The sequence below is a fragment of the Mustelus asterias genome, chromosome 18, assembly GCF_964213995.1.
Source record: "Mustelus asterias chromosome 18, sMusAst1.hap1.1, whole genome shotgun sequence".
NCBI classification, from domain to species: Eukaryota; Metazoa; Chordata; class Chondrichthyes; order Carcharhiniformes; family Triakidae; genus Mustelus; species Mustelus asterias.
Window position 1 is genome coordinate 54843873 of NC_135818.1, and position 23192 is coordinate 54867064.

The window sequence follows — 23192 nt, forward strand, 5'->3', positions numbered from 1 at the left end:
AGACTGTTAATTACCTAAAAGTGAAGTTTGCAGAGAAGAATGTGCCTCTGTTACCTCTTGAATTGATTCTGAAAGCTGACACAATGAAGTGATCTTACCAGAATTTGGCAAAGTGTTAGTTCTGGCGGGAAAACTGGTGTAAAGTTCTCCAGCTCCACTGAGCAGTTTTCTCTCCAGATTTTGAGCCTCATCGTGTGGGAAAAGAAGCTTGGCTGTGGTTCACGCCACCACTCTGGTGAGGCAGGACTCTTGGAGCCGGGAACAGGTTCCACTGAGATTGGGGCGTCATCTTGAAAGGGTGCCCTGATCAGAACACAAATGGCAAGATTTTCCGGTCCCGCCCGCTGTGGGACTTGTAGTAGGCAGGATGGAAAATTTGGTGGACCATGTAAACGTCTGTTGACCTTGGGCGGAATTGCTGGTCTTCGCTCCCCCCCTGCCCCCCCCCCCTGCCAACAATCATCACCGGTATCCCCATCATCCCTCTCCCTCCCCCCCTAATCATCACTTGCATCTTCCCCCTCCCCACTATCATTACTTGTACATCCCCCCCCACCCCTCCCAATCATCAGTGACATGACTCCCTCCACATCATTATCACTGGCATTCCCTCCCCATCCCTGACAGTCATCGCAGTCATTCAATCACCATATCCTCTCCCCCAACAACACGGGCATTCACATTCCCCCCCCCCCCCCCTCAGTACCCACTCACCCCCCCCCCTTCCCTCCCTCCCACCACAAGTAGATGGACTCTCCCTCGGGCCCACCCCTGGTACTGCCCCCTGGCACAGGATGGCAGTGCCGTGGGCATTGCCAGGGCGCTGCCTGGCCATCTCCCTCTACCCCGAGATCTATACTCACCTTTGCACCCCCAGAGGGATCCTCTCGATGTTTACTTCTGGCCAAACCTGTCAAGAAACTTGCCGATGTGAAAGTTTAGTGAGGGGAGCGTATAATCATATTTAAATTGATTGAAATCGGGTTCTCACCAGATTACCTCACCGGCGAGGGGCAGGGAAAATCTTAGATCATGATCTCACCAGCAAGATTTCCAATTTCTGGATATTGCCAGATTTTGAGGCCCCTCCGCAATCTCGCGCTCGGAGAGTGAGGGCTCAAGACCGAGCCCAATGTCATCAACAGAGAAACCGCAATGAAGACAAATGGAAATTTTTTGTACTAAAGTAAAATACTGCAGATGCTGGAAATCTGAAATAAAGACGGAAAATGCTAGGAGTTCCCAGCAGGTCGGACAGTATCTGAAGAAAGAAACAGGGTTAAAGTTTTAGATCTGTGAACTTTCATCAGAATAAATCTGCCGTGTTCCATTGTTTCATTTTATTTATTCTTATCTATTTATTTTATTGGTGTCACAAGTAGTCTTACATTAACGCTGTAATGAAGTTACTGTGAAAATTCCCTAGTCACTCCGGCGTCTGTTCGGGTACACAGGGAGAATTAAGAATGGCCAATGCACCCTAACCAGCATGTCCTTCGGAGTGTGGGAGGAAACCGGAACACACAGAGGAAACTCATGCAGACACGGGGAGAATGTGCAAACTCCACACAGACAGTGACCCAAACTGGGAATCAAACCCGGGTCCCTGGCATTGTGAGGCAGCAGTGCTCACCACTGTGCCACCCAGGAGGCACAAAGAAATGGGAAAACGCAGTTCAATTGGAACTAAACTGAAGAAAACTTATCAAACTAAATCATGGTGTGATTGTAGGTGCCTGTTACAGCACCCTAGGGAAGGCCTCCAGTAGACCAGTGGACTGCCTGTCTGCAGTTCTGACTCCCCCCGCCCCCCGCATACACCACCTCCCCCTCCCCCATGCTGCTGTTTACAATTGAACACAAAGCTCTTGTTTATTTTTAAAACTGCAGTTTGAGACCTTTATTGTATTAGAGTCATAGAGGTTTACAGCATGGAAACAGGCCCTTCACCCCTACCATTAATTATTTGAGGCAGTTTCTACAAATGACTATCATTGCAGAAACCAGATTTAATGGCTCTTTTCAGCATGTTTGGTGTTGTGTGGATAGGGAATATTTTAATGCTGCTTAGATTTTTTTTGTCATATCCAATTAAAAGCTAAATTGGTCCAGTCAAAGTCCCTACAAGAGAGAAATTGCAGATCACACTTTTCTTGTCTTGGGCTCGATCAACAAGATCCAAGCTGATAGGAGGAGGCATTACACTCCCTGCAGTGCTTGATCTGAACTTCATCTTAGCCAAAAGGCCTAGATGGCGTTTTTAAAAACATTACTTCAAAAGAAGCCTCAGTGTAACCTCATTGACTTTTATCAAGTGTCAGACCAGATGCTGCACTTGATCTTAGCCAAAATGTAATGCTGCTTAGATGCTAAATTTCTGTACTTGCTTCACACTCTTGTGGAGTAGGCAGTAGCAGTGTTGTGGGCAGAACTTACTCTGACTAATACACTTGTTGGACCACTGCAGTATGACTTGCTGGCTGTTCCTGCCTGTAAAAGGGTACTTAGTGCGATACAGATCAGGAACTCTAGTGTGGGGATGTGAAATGACAGCTGTGGACCCTGCAATACTGACTTGCAGTGCATTTTATTACAAGCACCTGAAGAGGGGGGAGGGGTCAGGTTATTCCTACTTAACTTGTGGTGAATTAAATGCATCTTATTTGAAAGTTGTGTCTTTTCTAAATTTTCAGTCTTGCTGATATAATAATCAGGAATTTTGGGGTCCAAACTGTCCCTTCTGAACAGTAAAATACAATCTGATTACTCTTAAAAGAGTTGACGCGTGTGGCTCCTGGAATTCTGGCTGGCAAGCAGCTGTGTTCCTCCTGTACATATATGGGGCAGCTGTACAACCAGCTGTCACTTGCTTTGAATCATACAGGCAGGAGCTGCTGTAAATAGACCTGTGTGTAAGTAACATAATACCTGCTCAGATTCTTGACAGGAGATGAGTTCTACATTTCTCCACAAACCTTATTAAGAATTAAAAATGAGCAGTTACACCAGCTTGTAATGCAGATAGGGAGATTGGTGAAATCACCCTGTAAATGTGTTGAGGTAATTTCAGAAGACATCTGACTCTGAACACCAAAAAACATTTTTTTTTCATTGTATTTGGAATCCGTAGCGGACTCAACAAAAGAAATTACACCATTTAAAAAAAAAGAATCCTGAACATGAGTTGTTAAATCAGTGAGGTTGAGTATCAATCAGATTATGGCATTAATCTGAAGTGATCTTTACTTTAAACTGGTTAAGTCTTATGTTTTATGAAATAGATTCAATACTATGGTGTACCTGCACCACATGGATGGCAACGGTTCAAGAAGGCAGCTCACCACCACCTTCTCGATGGCAATTAGGGATGGGCCAAAATGCTGGTCTAGCCGGCGATGCCAGCATCCCAAGAATAAATTTAGAAAAAATTGTCCTAAATCTTGTGACTAGCAGTGAAGTGATGGTACCCGCTGCTGATCTCAAAGAAAACTACCCAGAGAAATGGTGACCTCTTTGGTGTGGATTTCCCTCTTCTTGATGTCAATTTGAACCTGGCATCAAGTCAAGGGGGATCTCCAGCAACAGCGATGTCAGCAAGCAGAGTAAGCAGCCAATCACACTGAAGAATTTCCACAGACTGCAAACCAGAAAGTAAAATGCACTATTTTGTATAGCAATCAAAATGAATGATTGGTCCATGCACCTAGGATTAAGATAGAACCTAATGTGCCATAAACAATTTTTAAAAAATTAAAATGTCAAATTTCTCCACTACAATTCAAAAATAACATTTGATATTTCACAATTATAAAATTAGGTTTTCAGGGCCAGTGAAGCTGTTCAACAATAATTATGAATTTACTACAGCATTCAATCAACTAGGTGTAACTTGTTCAAGGGTTTTAACTATGATTAATTGTGTAAAAGAGAAAGTTTTTGTTAGTTCATTGACTCTCAGTTGATTGCAGACTTGGGGGGGAAAAGGTGCTCCCCTTCAGTGACCCCATTGGGAAGTATAGAATCACTGACAAAACACCTCTGTATTTACTTGTTTAACTGCATACTCCAAAGTTACTGTCAGGAATAGTGACAGCAAATGCTGACAATTTGGCTATCATTCCCACCCCAGAATCCAGACCATTATCGTTTTAGCCCCTTGCACATTGATATTGAGGAAGGATTTGTTTTTGGAGTGCACTCTATCTGTAATTACCACAGCAGTATTCATGGTGCAAATCTTTCAGTACATTGTTTCAGACATTCCAGTTATGTATTTTTAGGTAAAAATTACTGAACATTCTTATTTTAAAATCATAATTTGAGTTTTCTTCACTTTTTGTAATGACCTTCATTACCCTCAGGTCTATTTACTCCAACATTCCCAACTTCCATCCTTTGCCCTTCAAGAGCTCCAACTCAAAATCTGTGCTGCCAAAGTCTGCTTGCCCATCACCATCTCCTGTCTGACCTAAATTGATACCCGGTTCTCTGATACTTTGGATTTTAAATTCTCCTTTCCTCTAATGCCAATCTTTTATCTCACACCAGTCTCCCACCCTTTGCCTTAGCATTCACATTAATGTAGTTGACTGCTTTTTGCTACCGACAGGAATTTCCCCCTGAAACTCTTGCACCTGTCGTTTCTCCATCAAGACTTCTTCAAATTTACCTCTTTGACCAAGGTTTTGTTCACCCTTATAATTCCTCCTTTTGTCGGTGTTTGTTTTCTTCATGGCTCCGATCCAAAACGATCCAAGATCCGAAACAAAGATGTGAAGCTTTTTCCCAGGGTGGAAAAGTCAATTACTAGGGGGCATAGGTTTAAGGGGCAAGGTTGTACGAGGCAAGTTCTTTTTTACAGAGGGTAGTGGGTGCCTGGAACTGGCTGCTGGGGGAGTTGGTGGAAGCAGATATGATTGTGACTTTTAACAGGCGTCTTGACAAATACATTAATAGGATGGGAATAGAGAGTTATGGTCCTCGGAAGGGTAGGGGGTTTTATTTAAGACGAGCAGCATGGTCGGTACAGGCTTGGAGGGCTGAAGGACCTGTTGCTGTGCTGTAATTTTCTTTGTTCTCTATGAAGCACCTTGGAACATCTTTCTACATAAAAGACCGTTTATAAATATCCCTCATGATCTTGAACACCCCTATCAAGATGCTCCAGGAGTAATGCAACACCACTCAACTGAATGAGTAATTGGCAGTTCTGATTTTGATTCTTTAATATTGCAGTTACACCAAGTATTAGATTGATACCAAGTTCTGTAATGGTCATATTTAATCTTTTCAGGTTTGGTGACAAAAATCCTAATTTCTTAAATCACTCTTCATAACTATGATTCCTCACCAATTTAACATTCAAACTGTGACTTTTTCGATTGTTTTTGCTATTCTTCCAATACCAGAGGGCCTACATATTCTACAGCCTTATTTCTCAGCTCTCATGCACTCTACATCTGATTCTGGCCTAACCTTCCTCATCTGACGGCAGATCCTTTGGACAAGGTGTCCCTACACTCGGTCTGCTTCTGCAAAGTTGCTTTAGTTCTTTCTTCGAACGTCTCAACTAACACTAATGCTTTGACCTCCCCACTTGCTATTTTCTTTCCACTTTCTGCCTAGGCTCTCTGAGCTCTTGTGAAGCCTTCATGGAGATTTGTAACATGAGTGGTGTCAACTACTTAATTTGTGTATGTTAAATGAACAATCAGCACATTTTTGGGGTAACAACAAGGGTCATAATATTTGATCAAGTAGCTCTTAGGGCAAAAGGGCTCTAGGAATATGACAGGGGACGGGGTAGAGGTGGGGGAGGGGTGGTGAAGGCATCAGGATATTGAATTTGATCGCGGAGCAGGCTCTATTTTCTATTTAAATCATAAAATCATAGAAACCCTACAGTGCAGAAGGAGGCCATTCGGCCCATCGAGTCTGCACCAACCACAATGCCACTCAGGCCCTACCCCCATATCACTACATATTTACCCGCTAATCCCTCTAACCTACACATCTCAGCACACTAAGGGGCAATTTTAGCATGGCCAATCAACCTAGCCCGCACATCTTTGGACTGTGGGAGGAAACCGGAGCACCCGGAGGAAACCCACGCAGACACGAGGAGAATGTGCAAACTCCACACAGACAGTGACCCAAGCCGGGAATCGAACCCATGTCCCTGGAGCTGTGAAGCAGTTGTGCTAACCACTATGCTACCGTGCCGCCCTATGTTTCTATGTTTTATGGACATGAATAAAGGCATCGTATGTTTGTTTATACACCATGGTATGAAGCTTACCCAATGATTGTAGAACCAATACAGGTTGTTTATCTAGTTGCCAACAACAGGTGCACTTGTAGTGAGTGAAGTACCTAATTGTTCATTGGATTATTCTTCCTCCTTGGCCATATGGTTGTGCCTGACGGTGAGTAATCCTTATAAGGGTTGAAAATAATATAGGATTGCACACTTATATCAATGTTCGGTCTTTCAGATAATCTTACAATTAATCATATTTATCTCTGTAATTTATACCACCGCTCTGTTTTCTTCTGTTTCAGGTTTTGGAAGATAATGATTATGGGCGAGCTGTGGACTGGTGGGGTCTTGGAGTTGTGATGTATGAAATGATGTGTGGCCGTCTTCCCTTCTACAATCAGGACCATGAAAAATTGTTTGAACTCATTCTTATGGAGGAGATCCGATTTCCACGCACCTTGTCACCCGAAGCCAGATCTCTCCTTTCTGGGTTGTTGAAGAAAGATCCGAAACAAAGGTGTGTGTCAGCTTTCTCTGGGTTGGAGCAGGCATATAATTAGAAGCAATCCCACCAGCAATGCTTGCAAGCCTGAACAATGCCTACACACTCGGGGGCGGAAACCCAATACTGTCAAAGTTAAATTTTCAATTTCAGTCAAGAAATTTGTCTAGCGCACGGTTTCAAAATTTCACCACTGATGTATATTTGTACCAACTTCCTCTACCAATACGAATATTCTCTTTGCTATTTTAGCATGTAACCTGCATAGCTAAAACCACTTTAGAAGATTAGTTAATGCCCGTGTCCACTTGGCTGGGTTGGCAGCACTTCTCCTCTAGGTTGGAGATTGTGAGATCAGACTTGAACACTTGGTCCCGATGTAGTACTGAAGAGTGCTATACGTGAGACTTGAATTATTAAGCTGAAGTCCAATAGGGGATTTTCACATTAACTTCATTGCAACGTTAATGTAAGCCTACTTGTGACACTAATAAATAAACTTCAAAAAATATATATCTGTTCGGACGGATTTTCAATGGCACATTTCAAAGATGAACAGCGATTGCTCCCAGTGTCCTTTCCTCCATCAGTTAATTGATACAAAGCGACGAGGCTTAACTAGTCAATTATCTCAATGCTAGTGTTGGGTAATATTGCTAACATGTTTGCTTACAGTCGTTGCATTTCAATAGAAGTAATTCTATTTCAGGAAGTGATGTGGTCTGTACGTATCAATGTAATTATGCTTTCACCAATATGTTGGAAGATGTCAGTGTTGAATCCATGATACTTGAACCTGGTAGATCTAATTATCAACTGAATGAGTTTAACTTGCATCCGGCTAGATAATGTTTTTGTCTAAGCCAGCTCTAATTCCATGCACGTGGCATGCAAATTCTTGCTGAGAGATTGTTTGGCTCAGAATAATTTCATTCCCATGAGTCTTTGTGAGATATTTTTCTGCGATAAAAGTGCTATGTGAATGCAAGTTGTTGATGTATTCCTCACCAGGTTGGGTGGTGGCTATGATGATGCAAAGGAAATAATGCAAGACAAGTTCTTTGCTGGAATCGAGTGGCAAGATGTCTATCAGAAGAAGGTGAGGAAAACATGTTTGAATTGAATCAGTCATTCAGTTTGTACTATAGGAAAAGCTGCATGATTTACTGAACAAAATCCATTTTGGGGGGTTGGGGGGGGGCCCTTAATTTGCAGTGGACAACCCCCCCCCCCCCCCCCCCCCCCCCCCAACAGCACATTCAAAATCAGAGCTTAGTTTGTATTCCGAAATCACAGATGTAGATCTTTATCCTATCAATGCCCCACAGCACTATTCTATTTAATTCTATTGTTTTCCTGCCCTCCTTTCTTTTTTGTTTCTTCCTGTTGCTTTCTCACTTCTTTCGCACCGTTTCATGTGATTCAGGAAATGTTTGATTCGGGAGGCTGGACTGGTGAACAGGTACTCTGTAAACGTGCCGTAAAACCCAAAGCAGCAATCACTCTAAAGCACGTTGTTGTAACAGAGTACTTTTCTTGGCTTAGGGCTGACATACATTGGTGTACAGTGAAAGGTATTTCACTGTACATACAGATATGCAAAGCCTGAGCAAGAAATGCTTGATGCTGTTATTAGTGTCTTGAAATTGAAGATGTTCCATTCCTCAGCACCAAAACCCCTTACTTTGGAAAGCATTAAAGACAGGAAGTCAATTATGGGGCGACACTGGCATAGTGGTATTGTCACTGGACCCGTAATCCAGAGACCCCCAGGACAAGACCCAGGGACCCGGGTTCAAATCCCTCCATGGCAGATGGGGAAATTTGAGTCCAATAAAAATCTGGAATTAAAGTCTAATGATGACCGCTGTCGATTGTTGTAAAAACCCATCAAGTTCACTAATGTCCTTTTCAGGGAAGGAAATCTGCCATCCTTACCCGGTCTGCCATCCTTACCCAGAGCAAAAGCAATGTGGTTGATTCTGAAATGTCTTTTAGAACGGAGGGCAGTTATGGATGGGCAATAAATGCTGGTCCAGCCAGCGATGCTCTATTTTGTAAAATGAATTTTAAAAACCCTACATTCGGTGACGTTGCTATGTGACTAAATTATCACTTTTATTCCAGTATTCACTGCAATTTGTGTATTAGCTTGTTTTGTTTTTAATGATGTAAGCGCAGCAAAATAATGCCATTTTGTATATTCAACAGCTTACTCCACCATTTAAGCCTCAGGTAACATCTGAGATGGACACGAGATATTTTGATGAAGAATTTACAGCACAAATAATAACGATCACTCCACCTGATCGAGGTATTCTGCATTACACTTTTACATATCTGAGCTTGAGAGGATGAAAGGACAGAAATGTTTTTCAAATGTTGTTTATTGAGGGTGGCATGGTGGCACAGTGGTTAGCACTGCTGCCTCACAGCGTGCGGGACCTGGGGCACTGTCTGTGCGGAGTTTGCACTTTCTCCCGGGTTTCTGCGTGGGTTTCCTCCAGGTGAGGGTTTCTGTGTGGGTTTCCTCCGGGTGAGGGTTTCTGCGTGGGTTTCCTCCGGGTGTTCTGGGTTCCTCCCACAGTCCAAGAGATGTGGAGGTTAGGTGCTAAATTCTCCCTCAGTCTACCCGAACAGGTGCCGGAGTGTGGCGACTAGGGGGATTTTCACGGTAACTTCATTGCAATGTTAATGTAAGCCTACTTGTGACACTAATAAATAAACTTTAGATATACTGATTGACTCCAATATGGGAATAGATGCAATGTGATTATTTCTAATCTCCAAGATTGCTCTGACTAAATAATTTCAGACACACTTTTAAGAATGTAACACTTGTCTTCAATACTGATGAGGCTCTTGTGTTGCACAGATGGCAGTATGGAATCCATAGACAATGAGAGAAGACCACATTTCCCCCAGTTCTCTTACTCAGCCAGTGGAAGGGACTGAACTCGATCGCCTTAAAAAAAATTGAACAAAGGAAATCTGATCGGATTTTAAGGATTTCTAACCAGAAACATGTCCGAGAGATTATCAGCATTATCTGGTCGATTTGTAAGTAATTGGGAAAGAAAAGGTACCTTTTTCAACAAAATCTTTCTGTCATTTGTGACATGATGATGGAAAATGAGCTACTTTTAAAAGCTGAAATACTGGTTCCTATGCAGTGACCTACTTTTAAAATGACCAATCACGAGAGCATGCATTCGGAATATACTGGCGTCATTTTGATTGACAGGAGAGTGGAAACTGATACTTTGAACTGAACCCTCCTTTATTATCACTATATATTTATGGTCTGCGTTGAAGTTACCCAACTTTAAAAGTAGATTTGAAATTCTGTTCCAGTAAAACGCTCATTTGTAATTGATTCCTGGCAAGCTATTTTCTTGCCTATATAAGTTAGGTAATGATCTATCCCTGCCTGGTCTGCTGGCAAGATGAACCTGAGATCTGACTAATCTAATAGCTAGTGCAATAAGTCAACCTCTTAAGACACGGACAACTCATTAAGCATACTGGTCCAATGTACTATAAAGGTGAAAAGTGGTCTGGAGTCGAGCCAGAACTTCTCTTGCAATTTGTTTACCTCTTTATAATGTGTAAACATCAAATGGCCTCAGTGAGGCATAACATCTGCAGCGGCAGGAACTTTGCTGTAGTTTGTGAGGGAAATAAATTGGAGTCTAGAGCAAGATCCATCTCTTGAAATCTGCTGCAGAAGGATGCAACTTTGGTTTTTTTAAAAAAAAAACGCTTTACTGATTGAAATCCACTTCACATATTGTTTTGTTCTTATCCCTGCCGTTTCTTTGTCACTTGCTGGGCATCTTTGGATGTTGCATACTGCAGGTGTTGTTTATCAGTGTTTTCAATTAAATCAATTCTGCCAATGTCACATTTAGTAAGTTAATGTATGTCAGTGAATGTGAGGAATATTGTTTCCCTTTTTTGTAGTCTGTTTCTGTATGCGATCGTCCCAAACGGAACAGAAAAATGTCCATCTTCATGCGTCCACATTGTAAAGACTCTGTTCAGTCATCAGTCATATTCCCTCAAGGTTGCTTACTACCTGTTCTAGCCCCATGGACATAGCCTACGTGGACGATTGAGCGAGCAGTCAATATAGTATTTATGGAATGAATGTTCTATAAAAACACTCAGTATTTCCTGTTTTTCTCTTGGCATTTGGAAGGTCCAAGGTAACTACCTAACTGATAAAGAAAAGCAGTTACCACAATTTTGTCCACTGTATTGTAGTATTTTTACATGTATAATGTACCATTTTCCTTCAAAAATGAACAAATAAAGCAGATAAAATGTCTGGAATCTTTTTTCATTGGATGTTATACATTGACTATTCCTTTCTGTTTTTAAAATTAGTTACTTGTATATGTCAAGTAAACGTAGTAGTGGACAACTAACTGGGCCATATCCTTAAGGTCACACAAAACATTACATTTATTTTTCAAAATGTTGCAATGTTTCGGTTGCAAAAGATGTAAATAATCTTCGGGGTACCATTCATCACCAGAAGAAAACTACAATTCCTTGGGGATGCATTTGGGAGAGAGAAACTAGAATGTCTGGTAATGACTGGTAAAATTGAGGGTAGCGGAGCAAGAGGGAAGCAAAACAGGAAATACACTGAGCATAAAGCAGATAGGGACAAGATTTCAGAACAATGCCAAGATTACTGGGATGGAAGGATTGTCATATGAGGAGAGATTGGATCAACTAGACCTGCATTCAATGCAGGGATGATGTTTCCCCTGGCTGGGAGATTTAGAACAAGGAGGTTACAGTCACAGGATATGAGGTAGGCCAATTAGGACTGAGATGAGGAGAAACGTTCATCACCCTCTGAGCAAAGACCTATGGAATTCTCTAGAACAGGAGGCTGTGGAGACCAAATCACTAGATATATTTAAGAAGGAAATAGATTTCTAAAGGTGTCAAGGGGTATGGATAGAGAGCAGGAGTATGGCGTTGAGATAGTGGAGCAAGCTTGAAGGGCCAAATCACCTACTCCTATTTTTTTTATGTTTCTATGTAAAATCTTGGTTGTTATCAAAGCCCATCATCAAAAGTGGCTTGGTAGCACTGCTACTGTTGTGTAGCAAGCTCAGTCCTGAAGGACATATCCACCAGACTGGGCCTGCAGCAACGTTGAGGGAACCAACAAGAGGGAACCACCTTCTTGATCTTGCCCTCATCAGTCTACCTGTCAGATGCATCTGGCCATGGCAGTATTAGTAGGGTTGGCCATTGCACAATCTATGTGGTGACAAAGTCTTCCCTTCACATTGACGATGCTCTCCATTGTGTAGGTAGATTTCAAACAGATCTCGCAACTGAAGACCAAGCATCCATGAGGTTCTGCAGGCCATCAGCAGCAGCAGAATTGCACACAACCATAAACTGTAACCTCATGGCCTAGCATATCCCCCACTCTATCATTGCCACCAAGCCGGGGGCTCAGCCCTGGTTCAATAAGGAAGTGCAGGAGGGCATGTAAGGAGAGGCAACAGAAATACATAAAAATGCAGTGCCAAATCCGTGAAGCTACAACACAAAGCTACATCCATTCTAAACAGGAAGCAGTATGTGATAGAGCTAGGCAGTCTCACAATCAATGGATCAGATCAAAGATCTGTAGGCCTGCCACAACCATTAAAGACGAGCGGTGGACAATTAAACCAACCAAATGAAACCACCCCATCCTCAATGATGGGGGAGCTAAGTGTAAAAGATGAGGCTGAAGCATTTGCAACTAACTTTAGCCAAAAGTGCCAAGTGGATTATTTATCTCGCCTCCTCCTGAGGTCCCCAGTTTCACAGTTGCCAGCCTTTATCCAATTCAATTCACTCCATGTGATATCAGGAAATGGCTGAAGGCTGCAAAGGCTTTGGACCCTGACAACATATTGGCAGCAGTAATAAAGACTTGTGTTCCACAACTAACTGTGCCTCCAGCCAAGCTGTTCCAGTACAGCAACAACACTGGCATCTACCCAACAATCCAACCAATTACCATCCCATCAGGCTACTCTCAATCATCAGCAAAGTGTTGGATGGTGTTGCTATCAAGTGGCACTTATGCAGCAATAACCTGTTCACAGATGTTCACTTTGGGTTTCGCCAGGGACATTTGGCTCCAGACCTCATTACAGTCTTGGTCAAATATGGACAGAAGGACTGAATCAAGAGAGGAGATGTGAGTGGCTGCCTTTGGCAAGAAGGCAGCATTTGACCAGGTGTGGCGCCAACATGCTCAAGCAAAATTAAAGTCAATGGGAATTGGAGGGGGCTAGGGGGACTCTCAATTGGTTGGAATCATCATGCCTAGCATGAAGTTGGTTGTGGTTGTTGGAGGCTAAACACCTCATCCTCAAGACATCGCTGCAGTGTAGATACCTAGGTAGGTGTGTAAGGTAAGTGGACGAGGGGCAGGGGAGTCAGTTCAATAGTTACCCAGGAGTTAAAAGTGGTTTTAATTCTTCTAACTTTTCCTGGACAATTCTTACTGTAAGACAGTTGAACCATTTAAAGTTTGTGATTTAAATCATACTTTTGAATGGTTCTGGTTGGAGGGCAATTGCCCAACAGAAGTTTGAACTTGCCGGTGAACGGCTGGGTGATCCTTACCTGAGGGACTTTGGAGGGTGTGGGGGTTCCCCACCGCACCTTTGGGATACCTCTCCCAGTTATGACGCCAGGAAATTATGGGCCTGTTGGACTTTAACCTGGTGTTGTTAAACTTCTTACTGGAATTATATCACCATTTCGTCATGTCACTAAGTCAAAAACTTAGAACTCCCTTCCTCACTTTACTGTGAATGTACCTGCATCAGATGGACTGCAGTGATTCAGGAAGATGGCTCACCAACACCTCAGTGATGGCAACAATTGCTGGCCTTGTTAGTGACATTCCCAGTGCATGTTTTTTATATAAAGGAGGATAGTGGTGCCCTGCAAAGTTCAGTGCTGGGACCACTGTTGGTCACAATTTATGTTAGCAATTTGGACTTTGGAATCAAAAACACAGTTTTTAAATGTTGCAGTTATGTTTTGACCCCCCCAACTAATGTTATCGCTGGACAACTTAGATCCCAGGATGAAACCTAGCTTGATAAATCCTAAATTTTTTAAAGAAAAAGTGGCATGGTGGCACAGCAGTTGGCATTGCTGCCTCACAGTGCCAGGGACCTAGGCTCAATTCCGGCCTTGGGTGACTGTCTGTGTGGAGTCTGCATGTTCTCCTCATGTCTGCGTGGGTTTCCTCCAGGTGCTCCAGTTTCCTCCCACAATCCAAAGATGTGCAGGTTAGGTTGTTTGGCCAGGCTAAATTGCCCCATAGTGTCAGGGGGATTAGCTGGGTTAAGGGGATAGGGCCTGGGTGGCTTTGTGGTCGGTGCAGACTTGATGGGCTGAATGGCCTCTTTCTGCACTGTAGGGATTCTATGGCTCTATGAAAACCATGGAGGGAAGTTACTGAACAGATTCATAGGAGTCTGCTGCTGAAGTTTTAACAAAAGCATAAAACATTTATTAAACAAGAAAATGAACTATATAATCACGAGACAAAACTGGTTGGAAAGATTTCAATACAAGCACCAGCAAATCGCATTATTCCTTCACCCGTACTATATGTTTACAGAAACATACAAATTTGTAAAAACAACAATTTATAATATCTATCTTATACTTTAAATATTAACAGTGTGTATGTGGTACATATAAACCAACTGATAAACTGTGATTGGACACCTCACATTCCAAAACCAAGTGACACATGCCACCAAAGCAGATTCTATGGATTTCTTACCCCCCCTCCTCCTCCCTCAGAAGCTTGTGAGCCAACTGATTTTATTGAAACTATCTTTCTCATTAGCGATCCCAATCTCCACACTCAGAGAACTTGCTTGGAATTCTCTCAAGTGACACTTTTACTCGGATGCCTTCAGCAAGGATCTACCCCCAGTGTTTCAATCTCTCCTTCTAATGTTCCTTTCCCCTGGATCTTCACATGAATTCAAGCTTCACCTTCCACACGCACTCAGATATTTTGCCGTGCCAAGCACAACCACTACTCCAAACGCTTGTAGTAAGGAGTCACCAATTTTTGGCTGTCTGCTTGGATAAGACCATAAGACATAGGAGCAGAATTAGGCCACTCAGCCCATCGAGTCTGCTCTGCCATTCAATCATGGTTGAGTTTTTTTTTTCTCATCCTCATTCTCCTGCCTTTTCCCCATAACCCCTAATCCCCTTATTAATCAAGTACCTATCTATCTCTGTCTTAAAGACACTCAATGACCTGGCCTCCACAGCCTTCTGTGGCAAGGAGTTTCACAGATTCACCACTCTCTGGCTGAAGAAATTCTTCCTCGTCTCTGTTTTAAAGGATCTTCCCTTTAGCTTGAGGTTGTGCCCTCTGGTTCTAGCTTTTCCTACTAGTGGAAACACCCTTTCCACGTCCACTCTATCCAGGCCTCACAGTATCCTGTAAGTTTCAATAAGATCCCCCCTCATCCTTCTAAACTCCAAGGAGTACAGACACAGAGCACTCAACCGTTCCTCATTTGGCAAGCTCTCCATTCCAGGGATCATTCTTGTGAACCTGCTCTGGACCGTTTCCAAGGCCAGCACATCCTTCCTTAGGTATGGAGCCTAAAACTGCTCACAATACTCCAAATGGGGTCTGACTGGAGCTTTATATAGCCTCAGAAGTACATCCCTGCTCTTGTATTCTAGCCCTCTTGACATGAATGCTAACACTGCATTTGCCTTCCTAACTGCTGACTGAACCTGCACGTTAAACTTAAGAGAATCTTGAACAATGACTCCCAAGTCCCTTTGTGTTTCTGAATTCCTAAGCATTTTCGCATTTAGAAAATAGTCTATGCCTCCATTCCTCCTTCCAAAGTGCATAACCTCACACTTTTCCACGTTGTATTCCATCTGCCACTTCTTTGCCCACTCTCCTAACCTGTCCAAGTCCTTCTGCAGCCCCCCTGCTTCCTCAATACTACCTGCCTTCTCTCAAGCCCACTTTGTTTTCTATCTTGCCCCCTTCAGCTCTGTCTCTTTAATTTGGAGTCTTTCCTCTGCTCCTTACCTTTAACTTTACTGAACGGGCCTGTTTTTGATTCCTGTCCTTGTCCCTGAACTGGACTGTCTTCTTGGGGCCTCTTTATGTCCAAATCCTTTTTGAGACCTCCTTTCTTTTGGGACCAGTACCCTGGCCCCCTCCGTTGTCCTGCTCCATTGGGCACTCTCTTTGGGATGATGCTCCTCTTCCAGGTCACCTGGCGTTTCCGGTGGGGGGAGGGGGAGGGGCAGAGATTGGTGGAGGATAGTCATTACTTAGGACTGAAATTACTGGGAGACATTAATAAACTTTCAGAATGGACAAATAATTGGCAAATGAAGTTTAATAGAGAAATGGGAGGTAGTAGATTTTTGTAGGAAGAATAGCATGTTATTTGGACAGTGCATGTCTTGGCGGAGCAAAGGAACAAATGGTTTTGGAGTACAAATACATCAATCCCTTAATCACTCAATCTCTAACTACAGGTTAACAAGACATGGGGGAAAAAAGCAAATCATACATTAGGTTTTATCTCTTGAGGGATAGACTTGAAAAGTAGGGAAGTTCTGCTAAACTAAATTAGATCTTGATGCAAAATGAATAAGACATACTGTGTGCAGTTCTGTGAGTGGCACGATGGCACAGTGGTTAGCACTGTTGCCTTACTGCGTCAGAGACCTGGGTTCGATTCCCGGCTTGGGTTACTGTCTATGCGGAGTCTGCATGGGTGGTTTCCTTCCACAGTCCGAAAGATGTGCTGTTTAGGCGCATTGGTCATGCTAAATTCTCCCTCAGTGTACTCAAACAGGCCCAGAGTGTGGCAACTAGGGGATGTACACAGCAACTTCATTGCAGTGTTAATGTGAGCCTACTTATGACACTAATCTTTAAAAAAGTACTGTGAGAGGTTCTCCCCTTTAAGAAGCTGGCTGGAGATAATTTAACCTGAATGTCACCATACCTCAGGTGAGGGGCAAGGTTGAGAAGGTGGGGCCTTCATGAATAACCTCAGCTGGTACAGGAATTGAACCCACGCTGTTGACGTCGCTCCAAATCACAAACCATCCATCCAGCCAATTGAGCTAACCGACTCCCCATCAAAAGGATATAGAGGCACTGAAGAAGCTGCAGAGAAAGTTAACAAAGATGATCAGAACTGCATGGGTAAATATATCAGGCTGGGTATCGTTTTAAAAGAAGGATGAGTGGTGAACTAAAGGAAATCTTTTAAATCATGAAAGGTTTTGATTTCAGCTGACGCGGAGAGAATGTCTCCACTTGAGGAGAAGAAGAGAATCAGAGGACATCAACATTAGATAGTCACCAAGAAATCCAGTATAGAAATTCAGGAGAAACTACCCAAAGAGTGGTGAGAACATGGAGCACATTGACATAAATAGTATAGATGCATTAGAGGGGAAGCTAGACAAATCCAATGAAGGCTAAGAGGGCTACGATGCTAGATTTAGATGAGAATGATGGAAGGAGCTCAAATGGAGCATAAATGTTGGTAGACCGAATAGTCTGTTTCTGTGCCATTTATCCTTTGCAATACCATATAATATTTAAATGCTAAGATACAGTGATCTTTTGTGTCCCTCTCCATGTGAAACTGCTTCTTTGAAAGTCAATGTATGAAATTATTGGATGGGTCAAATACCTTTTTGCCCAGGTTCTTCATCTGAGCTTTCATGAATTGAATCTCATTTTTCTTTGCTGTAAATAAATGCATTTTTGTAAGTAACAGATTAACCTGCACCATGTGGCAGTTTAGCCATCACCATTTGGCACTTAATGCAAGTCCAGGTGGTATGACAGCCAGACTATACTCTCTTGAGCTACTACTAGAATGTGACATCTGTTCAGCAACCAGATGTTATTTGTAGTAAAGTTCAAATCATTTTATGTTGATCCTGAGTATATGGAAGGATTCAACTCAAACACCCATATAATAAATCACAATGCTTTGTACTGTATTCCATTTAAGCACTTGACCATGTATTTCATTAGGGTGCTTTCTTTATAATTAAATGACTGCACTTTCTCTTTTTTATGTATGCCCATATTTCTCTTGCTGTAAAACAATGTTTCATTTAAATAATTCAGAAACGTATGTTTATATTTTTTTCATGATTGCAGAGGTTAAATTCGTAAGTCCACTACTATACATCTAACTTGTATTTCTGCCATTAAACTCCCTCTCTAATTAAGCCCCGTTCGTCTTCTCCTGTACCTGACCCAATCGTTAGCTAGGATAGGCCTTGTGCTCCTCTTGTGTCCTCAGTCAGATCTGCAATTTGCTGCTTGGCTAGCAAAATGGGGTGTGGCCCTTGGCACAGTGGTTAGCACTGCTGCCTCACAGCACCAGGGACCCAGGTTCAATTCCGGTCTCGGGTCACTGTCTGTGTGGAGTTTGCACATTCTCCCTGTGTCTGCGTAAGTTTCCTCCGGGTGCTGTGGTTTCCTCCCACAGTCCAAAGATGTGAGGGTTAGGTCGATTGGCCATGCTAAATTGATCCTTAGTGTCAGAGGAATAGCAAGCTAAATATGTGGGGTTACGGGAATAGGGTCTGGGTGGGATTGTGATTGGTGCAGTGATGGACTGAATGGCCTCCTTCTGCACTCTAGGGATTCTATGATTCAATAGCTGTAAAGTCATCATCCAGTTAGTCTGTGGCACAAAGTTCCACACTAACAACCATATCTGGCTCTAATGGGCAAAGCTATGGTGCTAGATACTTTTAGAAAGATTCTCTAGCTGAATTAACAGTAAGTAGCAGAGCTATGTAAGCTGTGAAAATGCGAGGCTCAGACTGGGATCTGTACTGAGTTAACTCATAACATTTTGAATAGAAGTAGGGAAATTACAGTTGGTTTTAGTACTTCCCACATCGGATTTTTAATGCTCCTTGCTTGGCCAAGGATTGAATTGGAGTTAACTGGGATGCTCTTTTTGATTGAACAGCCTTTGTGAAAGAAGGCTTACAAATAATCACTTGGCTGAGGCACGCAAGGCTGACTGTAGAACATACTTTATTAATGCAGGGAAACCCTGCCGATTTAATTTACATATTAATTTTTAACCACATGCTCTTTTCTGACATGTGATACATACAGTCATTGTCATGCCTGCAAAATGAGTTTGTGCAGTTACTCATAATGGTACCTTAAAGTTTGTGAAGAGGACACAGCAATGTTAAGGCGAGTGCATTTTGGTCACTTTCAATTTTAGGCTGGGCCGCGCAAGTGGCATTTTATATCCTGTTTGAATCATAGAATCCCTACAGTGCAGAAAGAGGCCATTCAGTCCGTTGAGCTGGCACTGACCACAATCCCACCCAGGCCCTATCTCCCCAACCCCACGTATTTACCCTGCTAATCCCCCTGACACTAAGGGGCAATTTACCATGGCCAATCCACCTAACCTGCACATCTTCCTCGCCATCCCACCCCAACCGTTCCCTTCTACACATCAGTAGATTTAAAATTTAAGATGGATTCAAAGTAACTAACGAAAGAGTCTGATGTTGTGAGATGAGGAGAGAATGCAACAGGTTGTGATCTAGAAAGCACAGCATGAGAGGTGGTGAAGGTAGACTGAATAGTTGCTTGGAAAAAGGAATTGGATAAATAATTGAAGGGGAGAAAATGACAGGGTTATAAGAGCAGAGGAGTGGGACTAATTGGATAGTCTAAGCGGGGACGATGGATTAAATAAACTCCTTTTGTGGTGTATGTTTGTACATGCAACACAAGATTGGCACATCCATTGGCTATCATGGAAAGTCGTGCTCTGACAGACATACCATGTGCAGATTTTTAGAGGTGTCGCTTTGAAGCAATATCGAGGGTAAACCCTTATTACAAATACCTCATTCAGCACCATCTCCATTTCTGCGCTCATCAAATTGGATTAGGGACTGGCTAGTCCATTACTTAACTGAAGATTCAGACTACTGACTTTGGTTTCCGAATCTTTATTTTATCTGTGATGTTTTAGTTCTTTCCCCCATCCATGCTTTTAAATGCTACCAATCAACTCGAATGTCTTGTGCACCTATTTAAGGCTGTAAGAATTTTTATCTCTACTCTAACACTTTGCTATTGTTCTCCCTACTCTTTATGATTTGCATGCATTTTCTGCTCCTGACACATTGTAAATACGTACCTGAAGTGAAAAACTGGGTGTAAGCCCTCGGGCAACACGGAATGGGCAATAAATACTGGCCAGCCAGTGACACCCATGTCCCACGAATGAAAGAAAAAGGAACACATTTCCATTTGAGTCCATTTTGCATCTGTTTCAAATGGTACCAATGCTAAATGTTCTTGCATCATGTTTCTGTACATTTGTCCCAGTAAACTGAAAACTACCCATCTGGGCAGCATGGTGGCAGAATGGTTAGCACTGCTGCCTCACAGTGCCAGGGACCCAGGTTCGATTCCAGCTTGGGTGACTGTCTGTGCGGAGTCTGCACATTCTCCTCGTGTCTGCGTGGGTTTCCTCCGGGTGCTCCGATTTCCCCCCACAGTCCTCCCACGTGCTGTTAGGTGCATTGTCCATGTGTTAAGTTCTCCCTCAGTGTATCCGAACAGATGCTGGAATGTGGCGAGTAACTTTATTGCAGTGTTAATGAAAGCCTACTTGTGATATAAATAAATAAAATCCTGCTGACCGTAGTATAGGAATGTCAATGAGATCTTACAAATTAATATTTACTAATCGTTGCAGTCACGTTCAATGGAGATCCAGAATCAAAATGCATCTATTCTAAAGCCAATATTCAATTACATGTTAATATAGAATCATATTTTAGTCGTATATTTACAGTGCGTCTTAATTTTTTTGGGGAAGGGAGGTGGGGAAGCATTATACCATCCCCATGATAGCTATGGAACTTGGACATCAAGAAAACCTGAATCTGGAGAGCTGTTGTGCCCATAACAGCATTTCACCATCTGGTGCACATGCAGCCCTCCAGTCTCAAATTGGCATTGAACAGCAGGCTTAGAAGTTTGAGAATTCACCTCACATCAGGATCCAGCTTCATTTCCCACTATAATTCAAACCTGGAACCCAACAGTAGGGGGAAAAAAAACACAACATAGCCACAAAGCCACCTGTGCTCACATTAATAATTTAATAATATTGAACTACAGACAATTTTGGTCTCTTTTTTTGTCATTAGATATCTTACTTTTCACCAAACAAATGTTTGAAGCTTACTAAGCTGATGTAATCTAATTGAAAATCTCATCCATGCAGCTGTTTTGTAGGCAACAATTTACTACCATTCGGATTCTATTTTTGCTGAAAATGTTCTGCGGCGCACTGGTAGGCTGGTTCATATCATGAGCCAGTTGCATATATAGCTGTACATAATATACCAGTCAACTTTGTCCTTGATTGATGGGGTGCAGTTATCAGACTAGGGAAAGCAGTCGTCAGAACTGGCTAATCTGAAACTCTTCAGTATCCTGCTGTAATTGAGTGATGCACAGATCCACTCTGGCCAGAAAGGTCACGGCCCCTGTACTGCGTGCTACATTCATACTGGAACAAAACTGCCACACACAATATAGTGTGGGGACCGGCCGTGTTTTCTTTCCTAGCCAGAGACAAATATTTCAGGGTCTAGACTTGCTCGGTAACTCTGCATAAAAGCAGTTGTGAATGACTGACAGATTGAATCATTCTTTGTTTTGCAGAAGTGGGAACATGTGTCAGCTGTCACTGCATCTGCCCTCAGTAGATGTGATCGGCCTGAACCCTGAAGCAACAGATTGCAAATCCTAACTCTAAGAAGCCGTGACATTTATAAAGGGTAATTTTTAATAAAAAGAAACTAACTGCCATTTCTTAAAACTCCAGCAAACTTAGAGCTAAGCTGCAAAGAGCGATTATTCAACTGTCTTGTGAATTGTTCACTAAATGGTTTACATGTGTGTCAACACAATAGTCTGTTTCGTAGTGACAGGCTTATAGAGGAACAGAAAGCTCATACAAGTATTATTTTACATTTTAAGGTCAGATATAAAGGAAAGTGTCAGCCACCTACTTCATACCGCAAACATTTTTAGTATTTTTGAATATGCAAATAATAACAGAGCTATATAATTCATTGAGCGTAGCTGATTAAATCGGGTTCAGGGTTTGAAATGTGTACCTTCCTTTACAACAGCAGACTGATCTCATATGCCAATTGTTTCAAAATCAAACCCATTTAAGCAGAATATCCTTGTAAAACGGGCCTTCTGTTTTATTTTGAAAGTTGAAACATGACATTAATTAATCTTGAAATAAATATGTTCTTATAATTTTAGTTTACAACAAAAATTACTAGCTATTGTGGCTGTTATTCCTTTTTCAGGTTTAAAGGATGAACTGCCTTAAAGCCATTACTTACCAATAGTTGAAAACAAATCTTTCAGCACTTCTAACAATTTATTAATTGCAACATGTCCAAAGGGTTCACTTGAGAGCAGTGTTATGAGCTACGTCACTCTACAGAGCCTTGCAATGAAACAATATTCTGATTGTGATCAGGGACTTGTGCTTCTTTTTTAAAATTTCTAATTTATGCCGCACTGTGGGGAAATATCTTTGTGGCCTATGTTTGGGAAAGGGGCAACTTTGCCTGATATCTCAGCCAGCCACTGTATATAGCAAAAATAGGATTGTGAAGACTTGCCAAAATATAAAGAAGTGATTTGAGTTCAAAAGATGCATCCGTAGGATTCATTTGGTAGTTACATTGTTAAAAGTGCTCAACCTTCAAGCAGCCAAGGAAGGCGTAAGAGCCAGAATGCAGAAGTGATCAGAAATCCTTTGTATTAAACGCTACTCCTTTTGGCGATATGTATGATGAGTGTTATTATCAATAACTATACATCGGATACATGCTGCAAGCATTTTCCTGCAGGTAACGCAGAATGGAAAATCTTTCCTTTAAAAAAAAAACCCAAGTATGGAGAAGACATTTTATGCTTTCCCATCAGTAATGAAGACCCTATCTGTAAAATAGAACAATTCTGCGTGTTCCATTGAATACTGCTTTGTAAACATTCACCCTAGAGCCTCCCATATCCAAAATAACTAAAATTCTATCAGTTTCTGCTCTAATGTATTTCAAAATTACTAAGCTGGAGAACAAATTTCAAAACCTTTATTCAGGTCAACAACTTGTATTTCTATCTTACCTTTAGCAAACTAAAAGAAAATGTGCCAAGGTACTTTGCAGGAAGATTCTCATACAAAATTTGACAGATTTTAGGAGAGATGATGGAGATGATAGGAGGTCAGAATCTCAGCTCTGGTCCAATTCCACACA

General features: G+C 42.1%; 1 protein-coding gene across 5 annotated transcripts in view; it reads left to right on the top strand.

Moving 5' to 3' along the window:
* Positions 1–22190, top strand: part of akt1 (v-akt murine thymoma viral oncogene homolog 1) — a 120780-nt gene extending 98590 nt beyond the window's left edge. For 4 of the 5 annotated variants that reach the window (XM_078233976.1, XM_078233975.1, XM_078233977.1 and 1 more), the window contains 4 exons: positions 6562–6776; positions 7773–7860; positions 8973–9075; positions 9637–11105. In XM_078233976.1, the coding sequence (XP_078090102.1) occupies positions 6562–6776; positions 7773–7860; positions 8973–9075; positions 9637–9716 (486 nt within the window). In that variant the 3' untranslated portion in view covers positions 9717–11105. Of the gene's footprint in view, positions 1–6561; positions 6777–7772; positions 7861–8972; positions 9076–9636; positions 11106–21570 lie in introns of those variants that run through there. The other variant, XR_013500042.1, reaches the window with a different exon arrangement.
* The last annotated feature ends 1002 nt before the right edge of the window (positions 22191–23192 follow it).